Raw genomic sequence first — 16,430 nt, forward strand, 5'->3', positions numbered from 1 at the left:
TGGGCAGCTGAGTCACACGGAGCAGTTTGAGTGCTGGCTGTGGGTCCCCCCGTGCAAGGGCAGAGCCCCCCATCCATCCTGCCGGCCCCCCATCCATCCTGCCGGCCCCCCATCCATCCTGCCGGCCCCCCATCCATCCTGCCGGCCCCCCGTCCTGCAGGCCCCCCTGTCCATCCTGCCGGCCCCCCATCCATCCTGCCGGCCCTCCATCCATCCTGCTGGCCCCCCATCCATCCTGCCGGCCCCCCATCCATCCTGCCGGCCCCCCGTCCATCCTGCCGGCCCCCCGTCCCAGGCAGAGTGCGCTGTGGGGAGGGCTGAAGGGAGAGATGTCAAGGCAGCGATGGACCCCAGACCCGGGAACGAGTCGTCCTGAACAATCAGCTGCGGGCTCGTGTGAATGTTCAAAAAAAATATTTATTTATAAAAAATACACGGGGGTAAGTTTACGCTGAGAAACGCAGCAATAAATACAGTGGAGACAGAGCACGTCTGCACCGCTACGCCGGCTACAGGATGGGCGCGCGCCGGCCAGGCCCACGCTCTGCGGCCGCGGCGCCGCCTCGGAGACGCCCGCGCAGGGGGCGCGGCCGGGCCGCCCCGCATTCCCATCCGCGACCAACGCGGCGGGCTTCGGTCTGCGCCTGCGAGCGGCTACCGGGCGGCGGCGTGGGTGTGGCTGGCGGGCGCCTGAGCTCTAAGCGCGGGTTTAGTCTTCCGGGAGGAGCCAGACGCTAACTGTAGGGAAAAGCCTCCTACTGCTTGGAACAGCTCCGTAAAGATTGTGAGAATGCGAGATGTCAGAGGACCCGCCGCTCCGCCTTCCGCTCCCGCGCGCTGCGGGCGGCTGCCCCGGCCGGAGAGGCGGCGGCGGAGCGGCGGGCGGAGGAGGGGGTGGGCGTACTCTCCTGCGGGCACAGGGAGCGCACTAGGGGTTCGGGGCAGAGAAGCGTCACTCAAGGCCAGCTGGGCTCCCCCCGAGTGACCGCGACGGGAGGGCGGCGCCTCCGCCCGCGCCTAGTAATCGAGGCCCGGGTCGCCGTACTGGTACTCGCGGGGGTCGTCGTCGGGGTACCCGCCGTGGTACTCGTCGGGGTACTCGGCCTGCGAGTCGCTGTCGCTGACCTCGGAGCCGTTGGTGCCCGTGCCCTGGCTGCCGTTGCGGATCACGGGCTCGGTGGGCGCGGCGCAGTACTTGGGGTCGTAGACCTGCCGCCCGAGCCCGTACACGCTCATGCCCTTCTGCGAGGCCACCTTGTTGGTGCCCATCTGCAGGGAGATGGTCGAGCTGTCCACGGGCTGCAGGGTGAGCTTCTGGTCGTAGATGTCCCTCCGGGTGCCCGGCGCCAGCATCCCCGCCTGGGGTCAAGGGCAGACGTTAGCGCGGCTCAGGGCTGCGTGCACTCTCCCTCTCTCCCTCTCCCTCCCTCTCTCTCTCTCTCCCTCTCTCTCTCTCTCTCTCTCTCTCTCTCTCTCGGGAACAGTTATAAGTGACCAGCTGGGGCAGAAGCGACAGCAGCCGCCCGGCCAGCGGGGCTCACGGCTGAGCATCAGCCTATGAGCCAGAGGTCACGGCTCAATTCCCGGTCAGGGCACAGGCCCGGGTGCGGGCTCGCTCCCCAGCAGGGTTCTCTCTCATCATTGATGCTTCTGCCTGCCTCTCCCTCTCCCTTCCTCTCTCTGAAATCAATTAAAACACACACACACACACACACACACACACACACACACACACACACGTGACGGTCGGAGGCAGTTTGCTTGGAGCTGGAGCCAGAACACGGTCGCCTTGCTGTTTCCTGCCGGGAAGGCCGGCGTCCTAACCGCCAGAAGGAGCGGGAGCCGTGCACACGTATGACGGCAGAAGGGCCCGGTCACGCGTGTGCTTTCCCAGCAAAACCTGCTCCTGGAAGGAACCCACTGCCCGGGCCCCACGCCCGCAGCGGCGGCTCTGCGCCGGGTCCGGCCGGGAGAGCTGCCTGCGGCCGGGCGGCGGGCCGGCCCTCACCTGGCTGGCCCCTTTGTTGGTGCCCATCTGCAGGCTGATGGTGGTCTGGTCAAAGGGCTTGTCCGTCTGCATCTTGGGGTCGTACAGGTGCCGCCTGGTCCCGTAGGCGGTCATGCCCGCCTGGCTGGCGCACTTGTTGGTCCCCATCTTTAAGTGCAAAACAAAAGCGGCATCGGTTCCCGGACGCCGCAGCCTTCACGGCGCCGAGTCTCCTCCGGCCCCTCTGAAGGGCGCGTTTAAAGGAAGGATTTCAAACAACCCACTGGCTGTAAAGGCCTCACCGTTAACCACACGGAAACCCGCAACAGGAAGGACGGACGGAGGGATGGACGCTAAGGTGCCACAGAGGCCGGATGATGAGAAATCCGCTCCCTCCGCCTCCTCCCTCCCCACAGGCAGGGGCGGCCTCCGGAGGGGAGGGGCAGAGGCCGGCGCTGGCCGCAGCACGCCTCCCGCCCGGGGTGTGTTTTGTGTAAAATGCGGCAGCAGACGCCAGGGGTCCTCTCTGCGGCTGAACAAGCGCAGCTTCAACCTTCCTCCAAACGGCCCGTTCACGGGGCAAGAGCCGCAGGGCAGTCCCGCAACCTCACGTCCACGGGGCAGCGCCCGGAGGGCACCGTGAGGGCGTGCACGGCCACGGTCAGAGCAGCAGGAACAAGCGTCCCCCCCCCTCTCCCGTCCCCTCCCGCCCAGGGCCCGTGGCCTCGGCACGACAGTCAGCCGGGATGGCTGTTTCTACACTGGGTCCTTTCTCCTTAAAAAGCCTGATGGAAGGAAACGTTTTTACTGACGGGAAAGCCTGCTCGTTGGGACAGACTCAGGACACAGGAGCGAGAGCAGAGGAGGGGGTGGTCACACTCCTCCCCTCGGGGTCTACGCGGGCACGGGGCACCCTCCCGGCGCCCCAGCGCGTGGCGTCTGACCCACAAGCAGGAGACACCCGGACGCACGAGCCTCTCCTGAGTGAAAAGCGGTGAATGGACCGGAGATGGTCTCCTTCGTCTCTGACGCCCGTCGTGTGAACATGGCCGCCCTCCGCCCATGGAGCCGCCAGCGCGTAACCAACGGACTCCTGCGGCCACGGCCCACCTCCCAGGACCCGTCTGGAAAGGGGCGAAGCCCGCCCCCCGCCGAGCCGGTGCCCCGAGACACCCTCCCGGGCCCCGAGGAAGGGAAGGGAGACACCCGGGCTGGGGGTTCCCCAGGAGCGGAGCTGACACCCTGAGCGCTTGCACCAGTGACGACCCGGCCTTGGGGTTCGGTAAGGCTGCCTAGCGGGCCTGGGGCCTCAGGGTTTGTGGGGTGCGTCCCCCCAGAGAAGCAGTGCAGGCGCGAAGAGTCACCGCCCGCGGCCACGTCCTTGGCCGGACGACGGGCGGGGTCTCCTCAGGCTTCACAGCGTGGACGCGGACTGTAACCGCCCCCCCCAGCCTGCACGGGCCTGTCCGTTCCCGTGATGGTGCTGCCTCGCCAGCGGGAGCGCGTGCGGCTGAACGGAGGAGCCCCCTCACCTGCAGCCCCCCTCACCTGCAGCCCCCCCTCACCTGCAGCCCCCCTCACCTGCAGCCCCCCCTCACCTGCAGCCCGATGACACTCTGGCCGGCCTTCAGCTTCCCCTCGTCGAAGCGCCGCGTCTGCTTCTCGGCGTACTTCACCCCGATGTCGATGGTGGTGTGGAAGCCTTTGGTTTTGGCCTGGACGGAAGCGCAGCCTCAGCCCGAGCCCGCCGGCCGAGCTTTGCCGAAGGCCCGCCCACAGTGAAGGCGCCGGCGAGGCCCACGGGGCCGGGCAGCCCGGGCACGGCCGTCGCGGCCCCACACGGCACCTCCGGCGTGTGAGCGTCTCATGGCGCCCAGCAGCCCCCCACAAAGCTAACGATGACGGAGGGGACAGGACCCCCTGCCCGTCTGACCTCCCGGGGGGCGGGTGACGAAGACGCCGCTCGTCCCCGTCCCCCGCGGCGGAGCCTGCACGACGGACCGCGGCGGACGTACCAGGCCGGCCAGCGCCACCAGCGTCGTCTGCACCTGGGTCATGTTCCCGTTCTCAAACAGGTCGTTGGCCTCGAAGATGTCGTGCGGCTTCATGCCGTACGCCTGGATGGCTTTGATGAAGTTGCCGATGTTCTCCAACTGGAAGGGAAGAGGCCCCGGCCACCTAGACCCTGCGTCCGCGTGGTGGCTGCTCGGCGAGGCTCTGGGACCCCCCCCCCCCCCCGGGCACGGCCCCCCCGGGGGGCGAGGGGAAGGAGAGCCCTTCGCCGCGGGAAACGTGCCGGGCGTGTGCCGACCGGGAATGGAGCCCTGGCCTCCTGGCTCACAGGCCGGCGCGCAGCCACGGAGCACGCCAGCCGGGCCTCTTCAGGATTTTTAAAGGGTGATTCCTTTCAGTTTCTCAAAAACACGATCTTCCTCACGGGCTTTTAAGAATTCTGGGTCCCTGTTTTCCAGGCTGAAGTTCTCCTTGTCAAAAGGTACATAACCCGTCACGTTTTGGTTTTAACTTGCGTATAAATTTGTGGTTTTGTGGTTGCTAAATGCTTACGCTCTTCTGTATCAAAACCCGCCCTGAAGACTCAGCTGTGCAGCTTTACTGAATCGCACGCATCCCTGCGTGTCACGCGGACTTGGTGCCGCTGTTGCCCGACAGTCGTTAAATTCCTCGCTTTCCCCCATTTCTCCTCTGCCCTAGGCGGCTTAATCTGTGTAAACTTGCCAAGTCCTCTCTGAGAAGAGACAGACTAAATATAAGAAAACTTCTAGACGGAACATCTGATAATCACGGACCTCACTCTAAGGCATTACGGACGCGTCGAAAACAACACGATACAAAAGCAAAACATAGCCGGGTGCACAGACGTCTGCTGAAATGTCTGTTTGGAAAACGTAATCGAGTTTCGCTGCCTAAAGAGGGGCTGAGCCTCGACCTATGACCCAGGAGGTCAGGGTTCGATTCCCGGTCGGGGCACAGGCCCGGGTTGTGGGCTCGATCCCCAGTGTGGGGTGTGCAGGAGGCAGCCGGTCCGTGATTCTCTCTCATCACTGATGTTTCTATTTCTCTCTCCCTCCCTGCCTCCCTGAAGTGCATAAAAATATGTAAGAAAAAGGAAATTGTGGTGAAGTAGGAAACACCTACACATTCCCCACTTGATTTATCTAAAAAAAAGAAAAAAGAAAAAAAAAAAGAAAAAAGAGTGACCCTGAGGGGGCCGTTACCTGCCCTGAGGGGGTGTTACCTGCCCTGAGGGGCGTTACCTGCCCTGAGGGGCGTTACCTGCCCTGAGGGGTGTCACCTGCCCTGAGGGGTGTCACCTGCCCTGAGGGGGTGTCACCTGCCCTGAGGGGTGTCACCTGCCCTGAGGGGGTGTCACCTGCCCTGAGGGGCGTTACCTGCGGCCAGTTCAGCGAGGACTCGTTGACCTTCTTCACGGAGCCCGGCTGGAGCTTGTTGATGAGCCTGCGGAGGAGAGGACAGCTCACCGCGGTCCCAGGAGGCGGCCGGCTGCCCACCCCCTCCCCCACGCAGGAAGCATAGGTGGGGCGGCGCCATCGGAGGTGGACTCACTCATGCCCGTCACCTCCTCGATCCAGCCGCGCAGGTCCTCCTCGGCCTGCGGGTCGTACTTGGACGCGATCTGGAACACAGGGCCCCCAGCCTCACACCGGCCCCCAGCCTCACACTGGCCCCCAGCCTCACACCGGCCCCCAGCCTCACTCCGGCCCCCAGCCTCACACCGGCCCCCAGCCTCACACCGGCCCCCAGCCTCACTCCGGCCCCCAGCCTCACACCAGCCCCCAGCCTCACTCCGGCCCCCAGCCTCACACCGGCCCCCAGCCTCACTCCGGCCCCCAGCCTCACTCCGGCCCCCAGCCTCACACCGGCCCCCAGCCTCACACCGGCCCCCAGCCTCACTCCGGCCCCCAGCCTCACTCCGGCCCCCAGCCTCACACCGGCCCCCAGCCTCACTCCGGCCCCCAGCCTCACACCGGCCCCCAGCCTCACTCCGGCCCCCAGCCTCACACCAGCCCCCAGCCTCACTCCGGCCCCCAGCCTCACACCGGCCCCCAGCCTCACTCCGGCCCCCAGCCTCACACCGGCCCCCAGCCTCACTCCGGCCCCCAGCCTCACTCCGGCCCCCAGCCTCACTCCGGCCTCACTCCGGCCCCCAGCCTCACTCCGGCCCCCAGCCTCACACCGGCCCCCAGCCTCACACCGGCCCTGCGGCCCGGCACTCGCTCGCACCGCGCTCACTGGCCGACCCAACGCACCGCTGGCGCTTCAGGACGAGTAACCCGCCCCGGGTGAGCGGGAAACGGGCAGCGTGTGGGGAGAAGCTGGGACCGAGGAGGGGAAACCACGCCTGACCCCACGGCGCCCCACTTGCGACACGCAGGGAGAGACGGCCCGCAGGGAGAGACGCGGAACAGAGCCTCGGTGAGCTGCTCTTCACGGGAGACAGCGAGCGCGCCGCGTGTCCCCGATCCAGCCTCGGCCTGGAGGTTGGCCTCACGAAGACATTTCCGATTCCAGGCACAGCGCAGGCCCGGGCCGGGTCACGTGGGTGCCGTGGGCACCTGGACGGAGGACGGCGGTTCCGCCACCGGCTGGGGGAGGGGAGGCGGACCGGCCAGAGCCGCGGGCCCAGCGCGGTGGAGCGGCCTCTCGGCGGCTGCGCTGCTTTCAAACGCAAAGCGCTCAACTGCGAGTGCCCGCGTCTCAGTGAAACTGAAGGCGCGATGAAGGCTGGGTGGGGTCCTGCGTGGCCCCGTGGCCGAGCCAGGCCGCCGCTGAGGGGCCTTGGAGGACTGGCCTCTCCCGGCCCCTCCTGCCGCACAGGAGGCCGAGAGCAGCCGCCCATCCGGCGTGGGACCCAGCGGCCCAGCAGCGAGGCTGTAAGGACACTCCCCCCGCTTCCCAGCGTGGCGATGGCGTGATGCTGGAGGCCTGGGGTGCCTGTGGGGCTTCTGAGCCGAAGGACCCCGCCTGTCCAGCCCAAACGACAGAAGCATGTCTACGTTTCAAGGCTCACGGCCATCCCCAAGCCGCGAGGCGGGTACAGAGCCGACGGAGAGTCCGCGGAGGGCCAGGAGGGCGTCCCCTCTTCTCCGGGCTCTTCTCTTCGGAGGGGCGAGGAGAGGAAAAGCAAGGCCCGGGTCAGACCTGCCCCCAACGCTCTGGTCACGGGCGGGGCTCCGGGCAGCAGGGCCACAGGCCGGGAGCGGGCTCAGGAGCGCCCCCGAGCCCACGCCGGGTGAGCTAACCACGAGGGGGTGTCGCCCACGTCACGTGACCGTGGGTTTTGGCTTTTCCGCCCAAATACTGCCAATACTTTGAAAAGACGGGAGCTTCCTGCAGCCACGCCAGCGAAGCAGAATTCCCGACTCAGGAATGTGTGCTCTTTCCTTACAAACAAGTTTAAAGTGAGAAGAAATTCCTCTGAGGCCATCTGGGAAAGGAATCTATTTCACGAGGTCTCCCCTCCCCGGACGCAGCGGGTCGGAGCCAGCGAGGCAGACGGGGACACTCGCCCACCACCCACCACCCACCGCCCACCAGGCGGCCTCCGAGGGTCGGACGCGGCCCTAGAGCAAGTCCGTGTGAAAAGGAAGCTCTGGCCGGTGGAGCTCAGCCTCCGGACGTCGGGCGGGAAATGCCGACGTGTCCTTTCTGGCCACGCGCTAGTTGGCATAAGCCCACCGAGCACACGCCTGGCGGCTGCAGGCTGATCGCTCCCTCTCAGTATCGCTCCCTCTCCCAGTTCTTTATCGGCGTCATTTCCGTACTCTGCCTCGGGGTTTATTTCACGTGACCTTCCCTGGCGACCTTCAGAGGCCCTGCCCGGAGTGGGGCCTCCCACCTGTCGCCCCCAGGCAGGCACCCCCGTACGGAGCCTGCGGGAGGCCCCCCGAAAGCGAGACGATGGAGTGGGTGTGGGAAGGTGTGTGCCCCAAAGAATGAAGTCAGGTGTCGGCAATAGCGGGAGGCCAGGGAGACGGGGACTCGCCACCGCCCCTCCCCGCTCCTCCCCCCTCGCTGCCTGGAGACCTGGAACAGGATGAGGGTCAGGCTTAGCATCATCCCCACCTGGGACCCGCCCCCTGGAGCCCCTGCAGACGCACACGTGTCCACGGGGGTGCCACCGGCCAGGTCACATGCCTTGAAGTCAGACGTCAAACACTCTGACCTGTGACCTAAGGCAGTAACCCAACCCGCCCCCTGCTCCCAGGGGTCCCCTCCTCCCGGGCCACCGGGCAGGCTGCCGGGGATTTGACTGTTTTAAGCTGGTTATTTTTAAGAAACAAAAGACTAAAAAGAATAAAACAAAAACCCCAAAACCCCCACAAAAACCTCAGCCTCTGCCCCCCCCCCCCCCAAGGCTACTGCGGTTAACAGACAGGGGCCAGGGCGGGGGCGGGGAGGCCGGTGTGAGCAAAGTCCACCGTCACCGGCGGCCCCGAGACACTCATTTACCCAACAGCTGCTTCCGTCTCCCCGTGACCTGCCTGCCTCCCCTTCGAAGCCCCGAGCCCCACCCCTGTGTCCTCAGCTCACGGGGGCACCTGAGCCTCCAGGGCTGACTGTCCGGGGCCCGTGCTCTGGGGGCGGCCTTGGCCTGTACGCAGACGCCATACGCCTGGTCACTCTCTCCTGCTCACCTGGTTACCGGCTCCACCGGGACTCCGAGGTGGGGGAGTGGCCGTCTCACCCACGGGGCATTGGTCCTGACTGTGGAGCGGGGCCTCGGCCGCCCGCCCGCCCGCCCGCCCTCGGACCCGCCAGGCACAGCTTCCTCCCTCCAAACAGGGGCCCATGGACACCAAGCCCCGTGGCCGGCGCACAGTCACCGTGAGAGCAAAGACGCCGTTAAACAGCTCGAGGCCGGGGCCCAGGCCTCGCAGTCACTGACGCGGGACAGGGCAACGCGGCCCCCGGGGCCGGCCCTCCGCGCGGCGGTCAGAAGAGCTGACGGTGGACTGAAAGCTCACGCTGACTCAGGGAGGGAGCGGGCGGTTACTCCCCAAGAACCAGAGGGTAACCACTAGCGGGTCCGCGTCCTGCACAGCTCGTGGGTGTGCGGGGCCTGGGCAAACGCGGGAACCCGAGGGACCCCACTCCGTCCTCACCCCCACCCGCCAGGGCCGGCTGCAGGCTCAGAGCCCCCCGGCCAGGCGAGTGGACTCCCGGGAGGTGTGGACCCCTGGGGACCGGGCCTGCACCCCCCCGAGCCCGCACAGAGCGCATCCCTGGGACCTGCCCGTGTCTTCCTGAGGCCGGGGCGGGCTTTATCCGTCCTCCAGCCCCCAGCCCCCACGCCTGGTGCCAGTGGGCACCCAATAAGTGATTGTTCCTGCGCCGGTGGGGAGACCAGACCAGGAAAACGCCGGGACGTAGAGCGTCCCTGGTCACGCGGCGCCTGCACCCGATGCCTGTGCGCTGGGCAGCCATCTCCTTCATCTCCCATCCAGTAATCTCAGAGGGAGCCGGGAGGGATTTGTTTTGCTCCCGATAAAGGGCCTTCTGTCCCCGCCGCTCCACGAGTCCCGCGGAGAAACCCTAGCCGCCGCCGGGAGGGACACCACGCCCGCTGGGCCCGGACGTCAGCCAGGAGCGCCTGGACTCCGATCCGATCTGCTCTCTGGTCGCTGACGATTCATTTGGAAGCCCTCAGAGGAGGTAAAAGTGGGGCAGTTCAGAAGAAAATCCGATTCCGAAAGATCCCGGCTTAATAAACAAATCATTCAAGGCGCACGCACACCCTGCCCCAGGGCTCCAGGGCAACTGACGGGTCACGGGCCCTCGGGAGCCAGAGAAGCCAGGGCTGCCTGGGTCTGCGCGATTCTTTATAAAACATTACTTTAAATATATGTATTTGTATTGGTTTCAGAGAGGAAGGGAGAGAGAGAGGGAGAAACATCAGTGATGAGAGACAATCGTGGATCGCCGGCCTCCTGCACGCTCCCCGCTGGGGATCCAGCCACAATGACCAGGACTCGAACTGTGACCTCCTGGTTGGTAGGTGGACGCTCACCCTGAGCCAGGCCTGCGGCCATCTTGTTTGACGGCAATAGCCTCAGGGGCCGCCTAGGAGGGAGCTGTCGGACCCTAGGCCACCGTCACCGCCCCTCATACAGATGGGAGCGTGGACCTGTCTCCTCTGGCCCCCTGTGCCTCGGAGGGGGTCTGAGCCACGGCCCCCCCTCCTGCCAGCTTGTCTCTGGAACCTCCTCCCTCGGCAGGCTGCCCCTCCCCTGACCCGCCCCCAGCACCTTCCCTGCACCTGGCCCAGCGGGCACCCCCGTGTCTGAACAAGGACACCTTTGATGGACCCTGCGGGGCTCAGACACTGTCCCATTCTCTCCGCCTGGAGACAAGCATCGCCACTTGCTCCTTCCTGCCTCCCTCCCGGAAGGTGCGCCTGGAGACACTGCTCGGCGGTCCCGGGCGACCCGGACCCCGTGGCGGGGGAGGCAGGGGGCGTCCAGGCCTCCCCTCGGCGGGTCTGCACAGGGACCGGCCCGGGGCGGCCCCACCTCTCCCCCGAGCGCCGGCCTCACGTCCCGTGTAGGAGCCGGGGCCCGGATGGCTCAGCAGCGCCAGCCCCGTCCAGCCCCCGGAGGGTCTCCCCCTTCAAACACGTCTTAAACCCACCCTGCTCAGGGCTCCGCCGCCTGCTCTCTATTCTATTCTATTCGCAGGAGCTTTAGCCGATCAGTATCGATCAGTGATCAGTAACGAGGCCGCCCGGAGCCACTGCAGAGTCCGGGCAGCCGGAGGCGGGGCTGGCGATGCGCACAACCCCCAGGCCCGCGGGTCGCGCAGGGGCCTCCGACCAAGAAGCTCCGCCCCCTCCAGGGCCAGGAGGCAGCCCCCCCCCCCCCCCCCCCCCGGGCTTTAGAAGGTGCTGGAAGGTGGCAGAACCCACTGACGGGGGAAGAACATTTCAGAACCGAGCCCGAGAGGAGAACAGGACCAAAGCCTGGCCGGGTGGGGCGGGCACATGCAGCGCACAGGCCTCTGCACACAGGAGCAGGCAGGGCAGGTGGCTCGGTCAGCGTCTGACGGGTTCCCGCGGGGTCCCCACACCCGGTTAGCGGGGCGGCGCGTGCGGATTCCTGCACCCAAAGCGGAGCCACGTGTGACCGCCGCGGCCGCGCACACGGATGGATTAGCCTCCGCTGCCTCCCCTTCCACGTCAGCATGGCCGCCCCGGCCAGAACCGCAGGAGAAATGCCCCCACGCACGAGGGAAACTCGGGTTAGCCTCTGCTCAGGGACCTGCCTCCCCGGCTGGCGGGGCCCGGGGGCCCGGGGGGCCTGGGACCGGGCGGGGGGGCCAGGGGGGCGCCATCCCTCCGCGAGGGCGAGGACAGCGCAGGGCCAGGGCGGCCGGCCGGGAGCCAGCGGCAGCGGAGCCCACAGACACACCGTGTCTCCCCACGGCCCGGGAAGGCAGGTGACCCCCCCCCCACGTTACAGGTGAGACACACAGTTACTGGGCCAGAGTCAGAGCTGGAACCGAGGTTCCGGCCCAGACGGCCTCCACGGTCCATCCTTAGCACCAGGCTCGCCCTTCTCACCCACAACCTCCAGTCCCCGGGCCGGGTTTGATAAAAGGCAGAGACGTGCCTGTGTTTCCGTTAGGACGGCCCCCCTGTCCGCCCGCATCAGCCTCGACCAGCCCTGGGGTTCCCACCTGCGCCCCGGCTGACCGCGCAGGGCGGGGGTGTCAGCGCCCCGGCTTCTCCAGGGCTGAGGCGACCCAGTGCCGGCCGCGCGCTCTCTCGGCCTAAAGCCCTAAAGCCGGGAGCAGCAGGCAGTGCCCCCCACCCCCACCCCCCAGACACCCTCCATGAGAAGCAGCTGCCGGCTCCCTGGGCGGAGGGGGAAGGACCGGCTGAGACCCCGAAAGCCTCCAGTGGTGTCATCTGTTTTGATGTCACAGATCATGGTAATGGTGGCTCAGGACACGCTGGGAAGTCACCCTCCTACCCCCCCCGCCCCCAGCAGGCCCTCCGGGGGGGCTACTGCTGGCCCCTAAGGGACCGGGCAGAGGGGCACTGTCCGCGCAGGCCCAGGTGTCAGCGCTGCAGGTGGGCCTCGCGGACACGGGCTGCGGAGGCATCAGCCCAGGCCGTTTAACGCCCGGAGACGCACAGCGTCTTCCCTGCGGAGGGATGGCCACCAGCTGTCACCACGGAGACGCCTGAGCCCAGATCCCCGTCCCCTGGGGCAGGGCTGTGCTTCTTCACACCCCGTTAGCTCCTCCCGGAGCGCCTCCTCCCACTGCCCCCCAGCACCGATCCTCCCAAGAAAGGGCCCCTTGTCATTTGCTAAGACTGTCCCGCAGCCTCGGCCACACACGGAACCCCCGGACCCACGCCCCGTTCCCGCCACGTGTCAGGAAAGGCTGCTTCCTCCAGGCTGCTCCCCGCCCCGCGGGGCTGGTGATCCACCCGGGACCTGGCTAATCCCACCGCTCCGCTCCCGGACCCGGACCCGCCTGCCCAGCTGCTACACTGCCCCGTCCTGGGCTCCAGACAGATCTCTGTGGATTCCAAGTTATTGAGCCTTTTGTTGCTGTTAGAGACACTGAGCCAGGCCGGAAGATTCCACCTTGTAGGACGTTTTCAGACACCTTCTCGCCCATTTATTTAAAAAAGAGCAACGTTGTATTTCTACCAAGTAGCATCCTCTTGGCAAGCAAGCAGGCATCTTCCGTTTACAGATTACCCCTCGCCCTGAAGTTTTACTAATGAAAAGTCTCTAAGATCAAAGACGCTCTGGCTGCGTCCACAGGCCGCTGTAAAAAGACCAAAGACTTTACAGACCTGGGGACTTCCAGAGGCGGCTTACGTGTCGGGGAAATACACACCGATGGGCATTTCTCTTACGAATGGCGGCAATGTCCACATGGAGTCCTGACCAAGAGCCCACATCTCGGCCTCTCGGTCAGCAGCCTGAAGCTCAGCGAGCGCACAACCTGCCCCGCGTCACACAAGGCGGAAGTGGCAGGGAGGGGACGAGGACCCCGGCGCTGGACCCCAAGGCCCATCCCGCACGCGCCCCCTCCCCCGGGAGGCTTATGCCTTTTCCCTTCTGCTAAACGAGGTTTTCAGGAAAAAGCAAAACCCTGGCTCAGAAGTGCCCTGTGGCTGTGCAGCACGTGAAGAACAAGCCGAGGGCTCGGGGGTGTGCGCACCCAGCAAGTCCAGGCCCGGCCCGGGCGCCCGCAGCCGGCATGCAAGGTCTCCCCCGGAGGCCCAGCAGACCAGAACACTGCATTCTGACCCCGGAACAGGTTCACGCGGAATCACACGGAATCACATGCGAAATCACGACGTCAAGGGACGAAGGACAGGTGGGCAGCGAGAACGGAGGGGGGGGAGGGGGAGACCAGGTGAGATGTGGTAGAACACCCCTGAGACCGCCCTCAGACATCCTCCTTAGAGTTAGTGTTCCAACTTCCTTCTTTAACCTTTAAAAAAATAATGTTTTTACTGGTTTCAGAGAGGAAGGGAGAGGGAGAGGGAGAGAGAGAGAGAGAGAAACATCAATGCTGAGAGAGAATCATGGATCGGCTGCCTCCTGCACTCCCCCCCCCCCCCCCCCCCCCCCCACTGGGGATCAAACCCCCAACCCCGGTTCATTGGTTGATGCTCAGCCAGGGAGCCGGCGTGGCTCTTCTTTCATCCTGAGCATCACCCCCCGGGTCTGTAGACTTGAGGTGATGACGGGCACCCAGCTCGGGCTGCCGGGCGGAGTGAGGGACGGGGCTGCCGGGAGAGGCTGGGTGCTCAGGGACCGGCCTGGAGTCCTGACTGTGTCCGGCTTCTGAGCCCCGGTTTCCCCAACAGTCACAGCGCAGCCTCAGCCCGCACCCCCCGCCCCCCCCTGCCCCCCGCAGTAAGTAGGAGAAGCTGCTTATTAGTCGCAAAGAGAAAGGCGCTGGGTGTGAACCCCAAGAAAGGCCAGCCCCTGCAAGGACGGCCCGTCAGCCCCGTTCACAACGCAGGGGGTCCGGGCTGGCCCCGCCGCCAGGAGCCAGAACACTGCTCCCCAGGCCCGGCGGCCCCGGTGGACCCGCCCCTGACCGGGTGGACTGCGCGGTTTCCAGGGGGCGGGGAGGGGTCCGTCAGGCCGAGCCGCTCACTTTTCTCTTTAAAAAAAGTCCAGGAAACTTTCCCCTGAGGCGCCGCACACGAACCCGCACCGGCCCCGCGGGTCCGGGTGGGAGGGGGGCTGGCGGGGCCCCGGCGAGGCTCTCCCGGCTGAATCAGACCGGATGCGGGGCTGGCGGGGCGAGCCGGCCCGGTCCCGCGGGTTCCGCCAGGGGCTGCTCGCGGGGGAGACGCCCCGGCCCCGGCCCCGCGCCGGGCGCACCGCTCCGCCGGCCGGGGACTCGCGCGGCCGCCCCGACGCCGGCTCCCGGGGGCGCGGCCCCACGCCCCGCGGCGGCTCCGCGGCTCCGGCCAGCGCGGCGGCCAGACAATGAGCCGTCTGTGCGCAGCGCCGCGCCGATTGGCTGCCGCCGGGGCCTGATGTCACGGGCCAGGAATGCGGGCGGGAGGCAGGAAGCAGAGGATTTGGGGAGGGGGCCCCTCACCCCTCTCCCAGGCCCGCAGCCCGGGGCCGGCGCCCCACAGCCCGGTCGCCGCGCACGGCACCCCGCCGGCCCGGCCCGCCCCGAACAAAAGCAGCCGCGGAGCGCCCCGATACCGTTACAGCCCCCGGGACACAAACTTCTCAGTTTTCATCACAAAAAAAAGCACAAAAGCCCTCAAGTCCCCGCAGATGGCAGCCCGGAGCGGCGCGCGGCTTTGTCCCGGTTCCCGCAGCTTCGCCCGCGGCGCCGAGGAGAAAGCGCAGGGGCCCGGGGTGCGCTCCTCCGGCGCCGGCCGTCCGGGGCGGGCGGGGGGGGGGGGCCGGCGGCCCCCTCCCCGGGAACAAAGGGGGCCCGGCGGCCACGCACCCGCCGAACTGCCCGCGGCTGCGCTCAGCCCGGGGGGGGGGGGAGGGGGAGGATGCGGGGTCGACGGCGCCCGGGGCGCACGGCGGGGGCTGTTCCCGGGTCCCGGCCGCGCGGACCGGCCCCACCTCGGGGCGGATGGCCGCGCGGGGTGCCCCCCGGCCCGGAGGGAGGGTCCTGCAGCCGCGGCCCGGCCCGGGGCCCCGGACCCCGCCCGCCGATCGTCCGGCCGCGGCGCGGGAACAAAGCCCGGAGGCGCCCGGGGCGGGAGGGGGCGCGGCCATCCCGCCGCTCGACGTCCCGCTCCGCGAAGCCCGGGCGCGGGGCACCGCCCGCCCCGGGGACCCCACCCGGCCCGGGCCCCCCGCGCCCGCGCACCTTGTTCTTGACCTCGGCCGAGAGCCCGTAGGACGGGCCCTTGTTGAAGTGGGTCATGGCGGGCCTGGCTCGGGGTCTGGCTCTGGCTCGCGCTCCGGGCCCGGGGGTGGCCGCCGCGCACACGCTCCGAGCTCGCTCCCTGGGCGGCGCGATCCGACTGGTCCCCGGAGCCTCGGTCCGCCCGCGGCCCCGCACGCCAGGCCCCCGCCTCCGCCGGCCTGAGGGCTGGGCCGCCGCCCGCCGACCAATGAGGCCGCCGCTCCCGCCCCGCCGGCGAGGGGCGGCGCTGCTCCCCCGGCCCGGCCCCCGCCCCCCCGCCCGCGCCCGCGCTCACGCCACCGCGGCCCGCGGGCGCCCCTCCTCCGGGCGAGGAGAGCGGGGCGGGGGCCGGGCCGGGATAGAGTGACCGGGGCTGCCGAGCCTGGAATTCCAGTCCCGCGCCGGGCAGCGCCGCCCCCAGGGCCCGCTCCAGGCCCACGGAGCGAGGACCCCCGCCCGCGGCAGGACACCCCGACACCCCGGAGCAGCCCCGGCGCCGAGCAAGGCCCCTCCACACCTGCCCGCCGTCCCGCCCACACCTGTGGGTCTAACCACCCGCCGTCGCCCGGGAAGGTCGGGGCCGGGCAGAGCCCGGGGCGGGGCGCGCCCTTTTCCGGTCGCATCGGTGGGGACGGAGGAGACCAGACCGGGGTGGGGTGGGTGGGGGGCGGCCCTTGCTCGAAGCCCGGAGGCCCAGGCAGCGCCGCGCACGGAGACGGGGCCCTTTAGCCGGGCCAGCCCCGCCCCACGGCCCGGTTCCCCGCCGGTCTTCCCTCTGATCTGGAAGGGGCCAGAACCCCGTTTGTCCCGGGGCGCCGGACACTGCAGTGCACCCCAACACCCATGTATTCCGTCCCCGAGCCACTCGTGTCCCTCATGCGGGTGAGGGAGCTGAGTCAGGACCTAAGATCTGGGCGCCAGTGCGCCGTCGCCAAAGCTGCGCCTCCCGCCCCCGCCGCGCGCACACCTGGGGCCCGTCAGTCCCGGGGTCCCGGTGTGAGTCCTGCGGGCAGCGCAGCAGCTCCGGGGCCGGACGGGC

The 16,430-nt window shown here is 68.0% G+C and overlaps 1 protein-coding gene across 1 annotated transcript; it reads right to left on the reverse strand.

Moving 5' to 3' along the window:
- Positions 1–399: 399 nt before the first annotated feature.
- CNN3 (calponin 3) lies at positions 400–15,549 on the reverse strand. The gene is made up of 7 exons (XM_054711996.1): positions 15,353–15,549; positions 5,569–5,642; positions 5,398–5,482; positions 4,003–4,140; positions 3,586–3,702; positions 2,009–2,155; positions 400–1,359 (listed from the first exon to the last, which is right to left on the reverse strand). The coding sequence occupies exons 1-7, from the start codon at positions 15,407–15,409 to the stop codon at positions 1,018–1,020; spliced, it is 960 nt and encodes a 319-aa protein (XP_054567971.1). The 5' UTR covers positions 15,410–15,549; the 3' UTR covers positions 400–1,017.
- Between the last annotated feature and the right edge of the window lie 881 nt (positions 15,550–16,430).

The sequence above is a fragment of the Eptesicus fuscus genome, chromosome 22 (genome assembly GCF_027574615.1).
Source record: "Eptesicus fuscus isolate TK198812 chromosome 22, DD_ASM_mEF_20220401, whole genome shotgun sequence".
Lineage (NCBI taxonomy): Eukaryota > Metazoa > Chordata > Mammalia > Chiroptera > Vespertilionidae > Eptesicus > Eptesicus fuscus.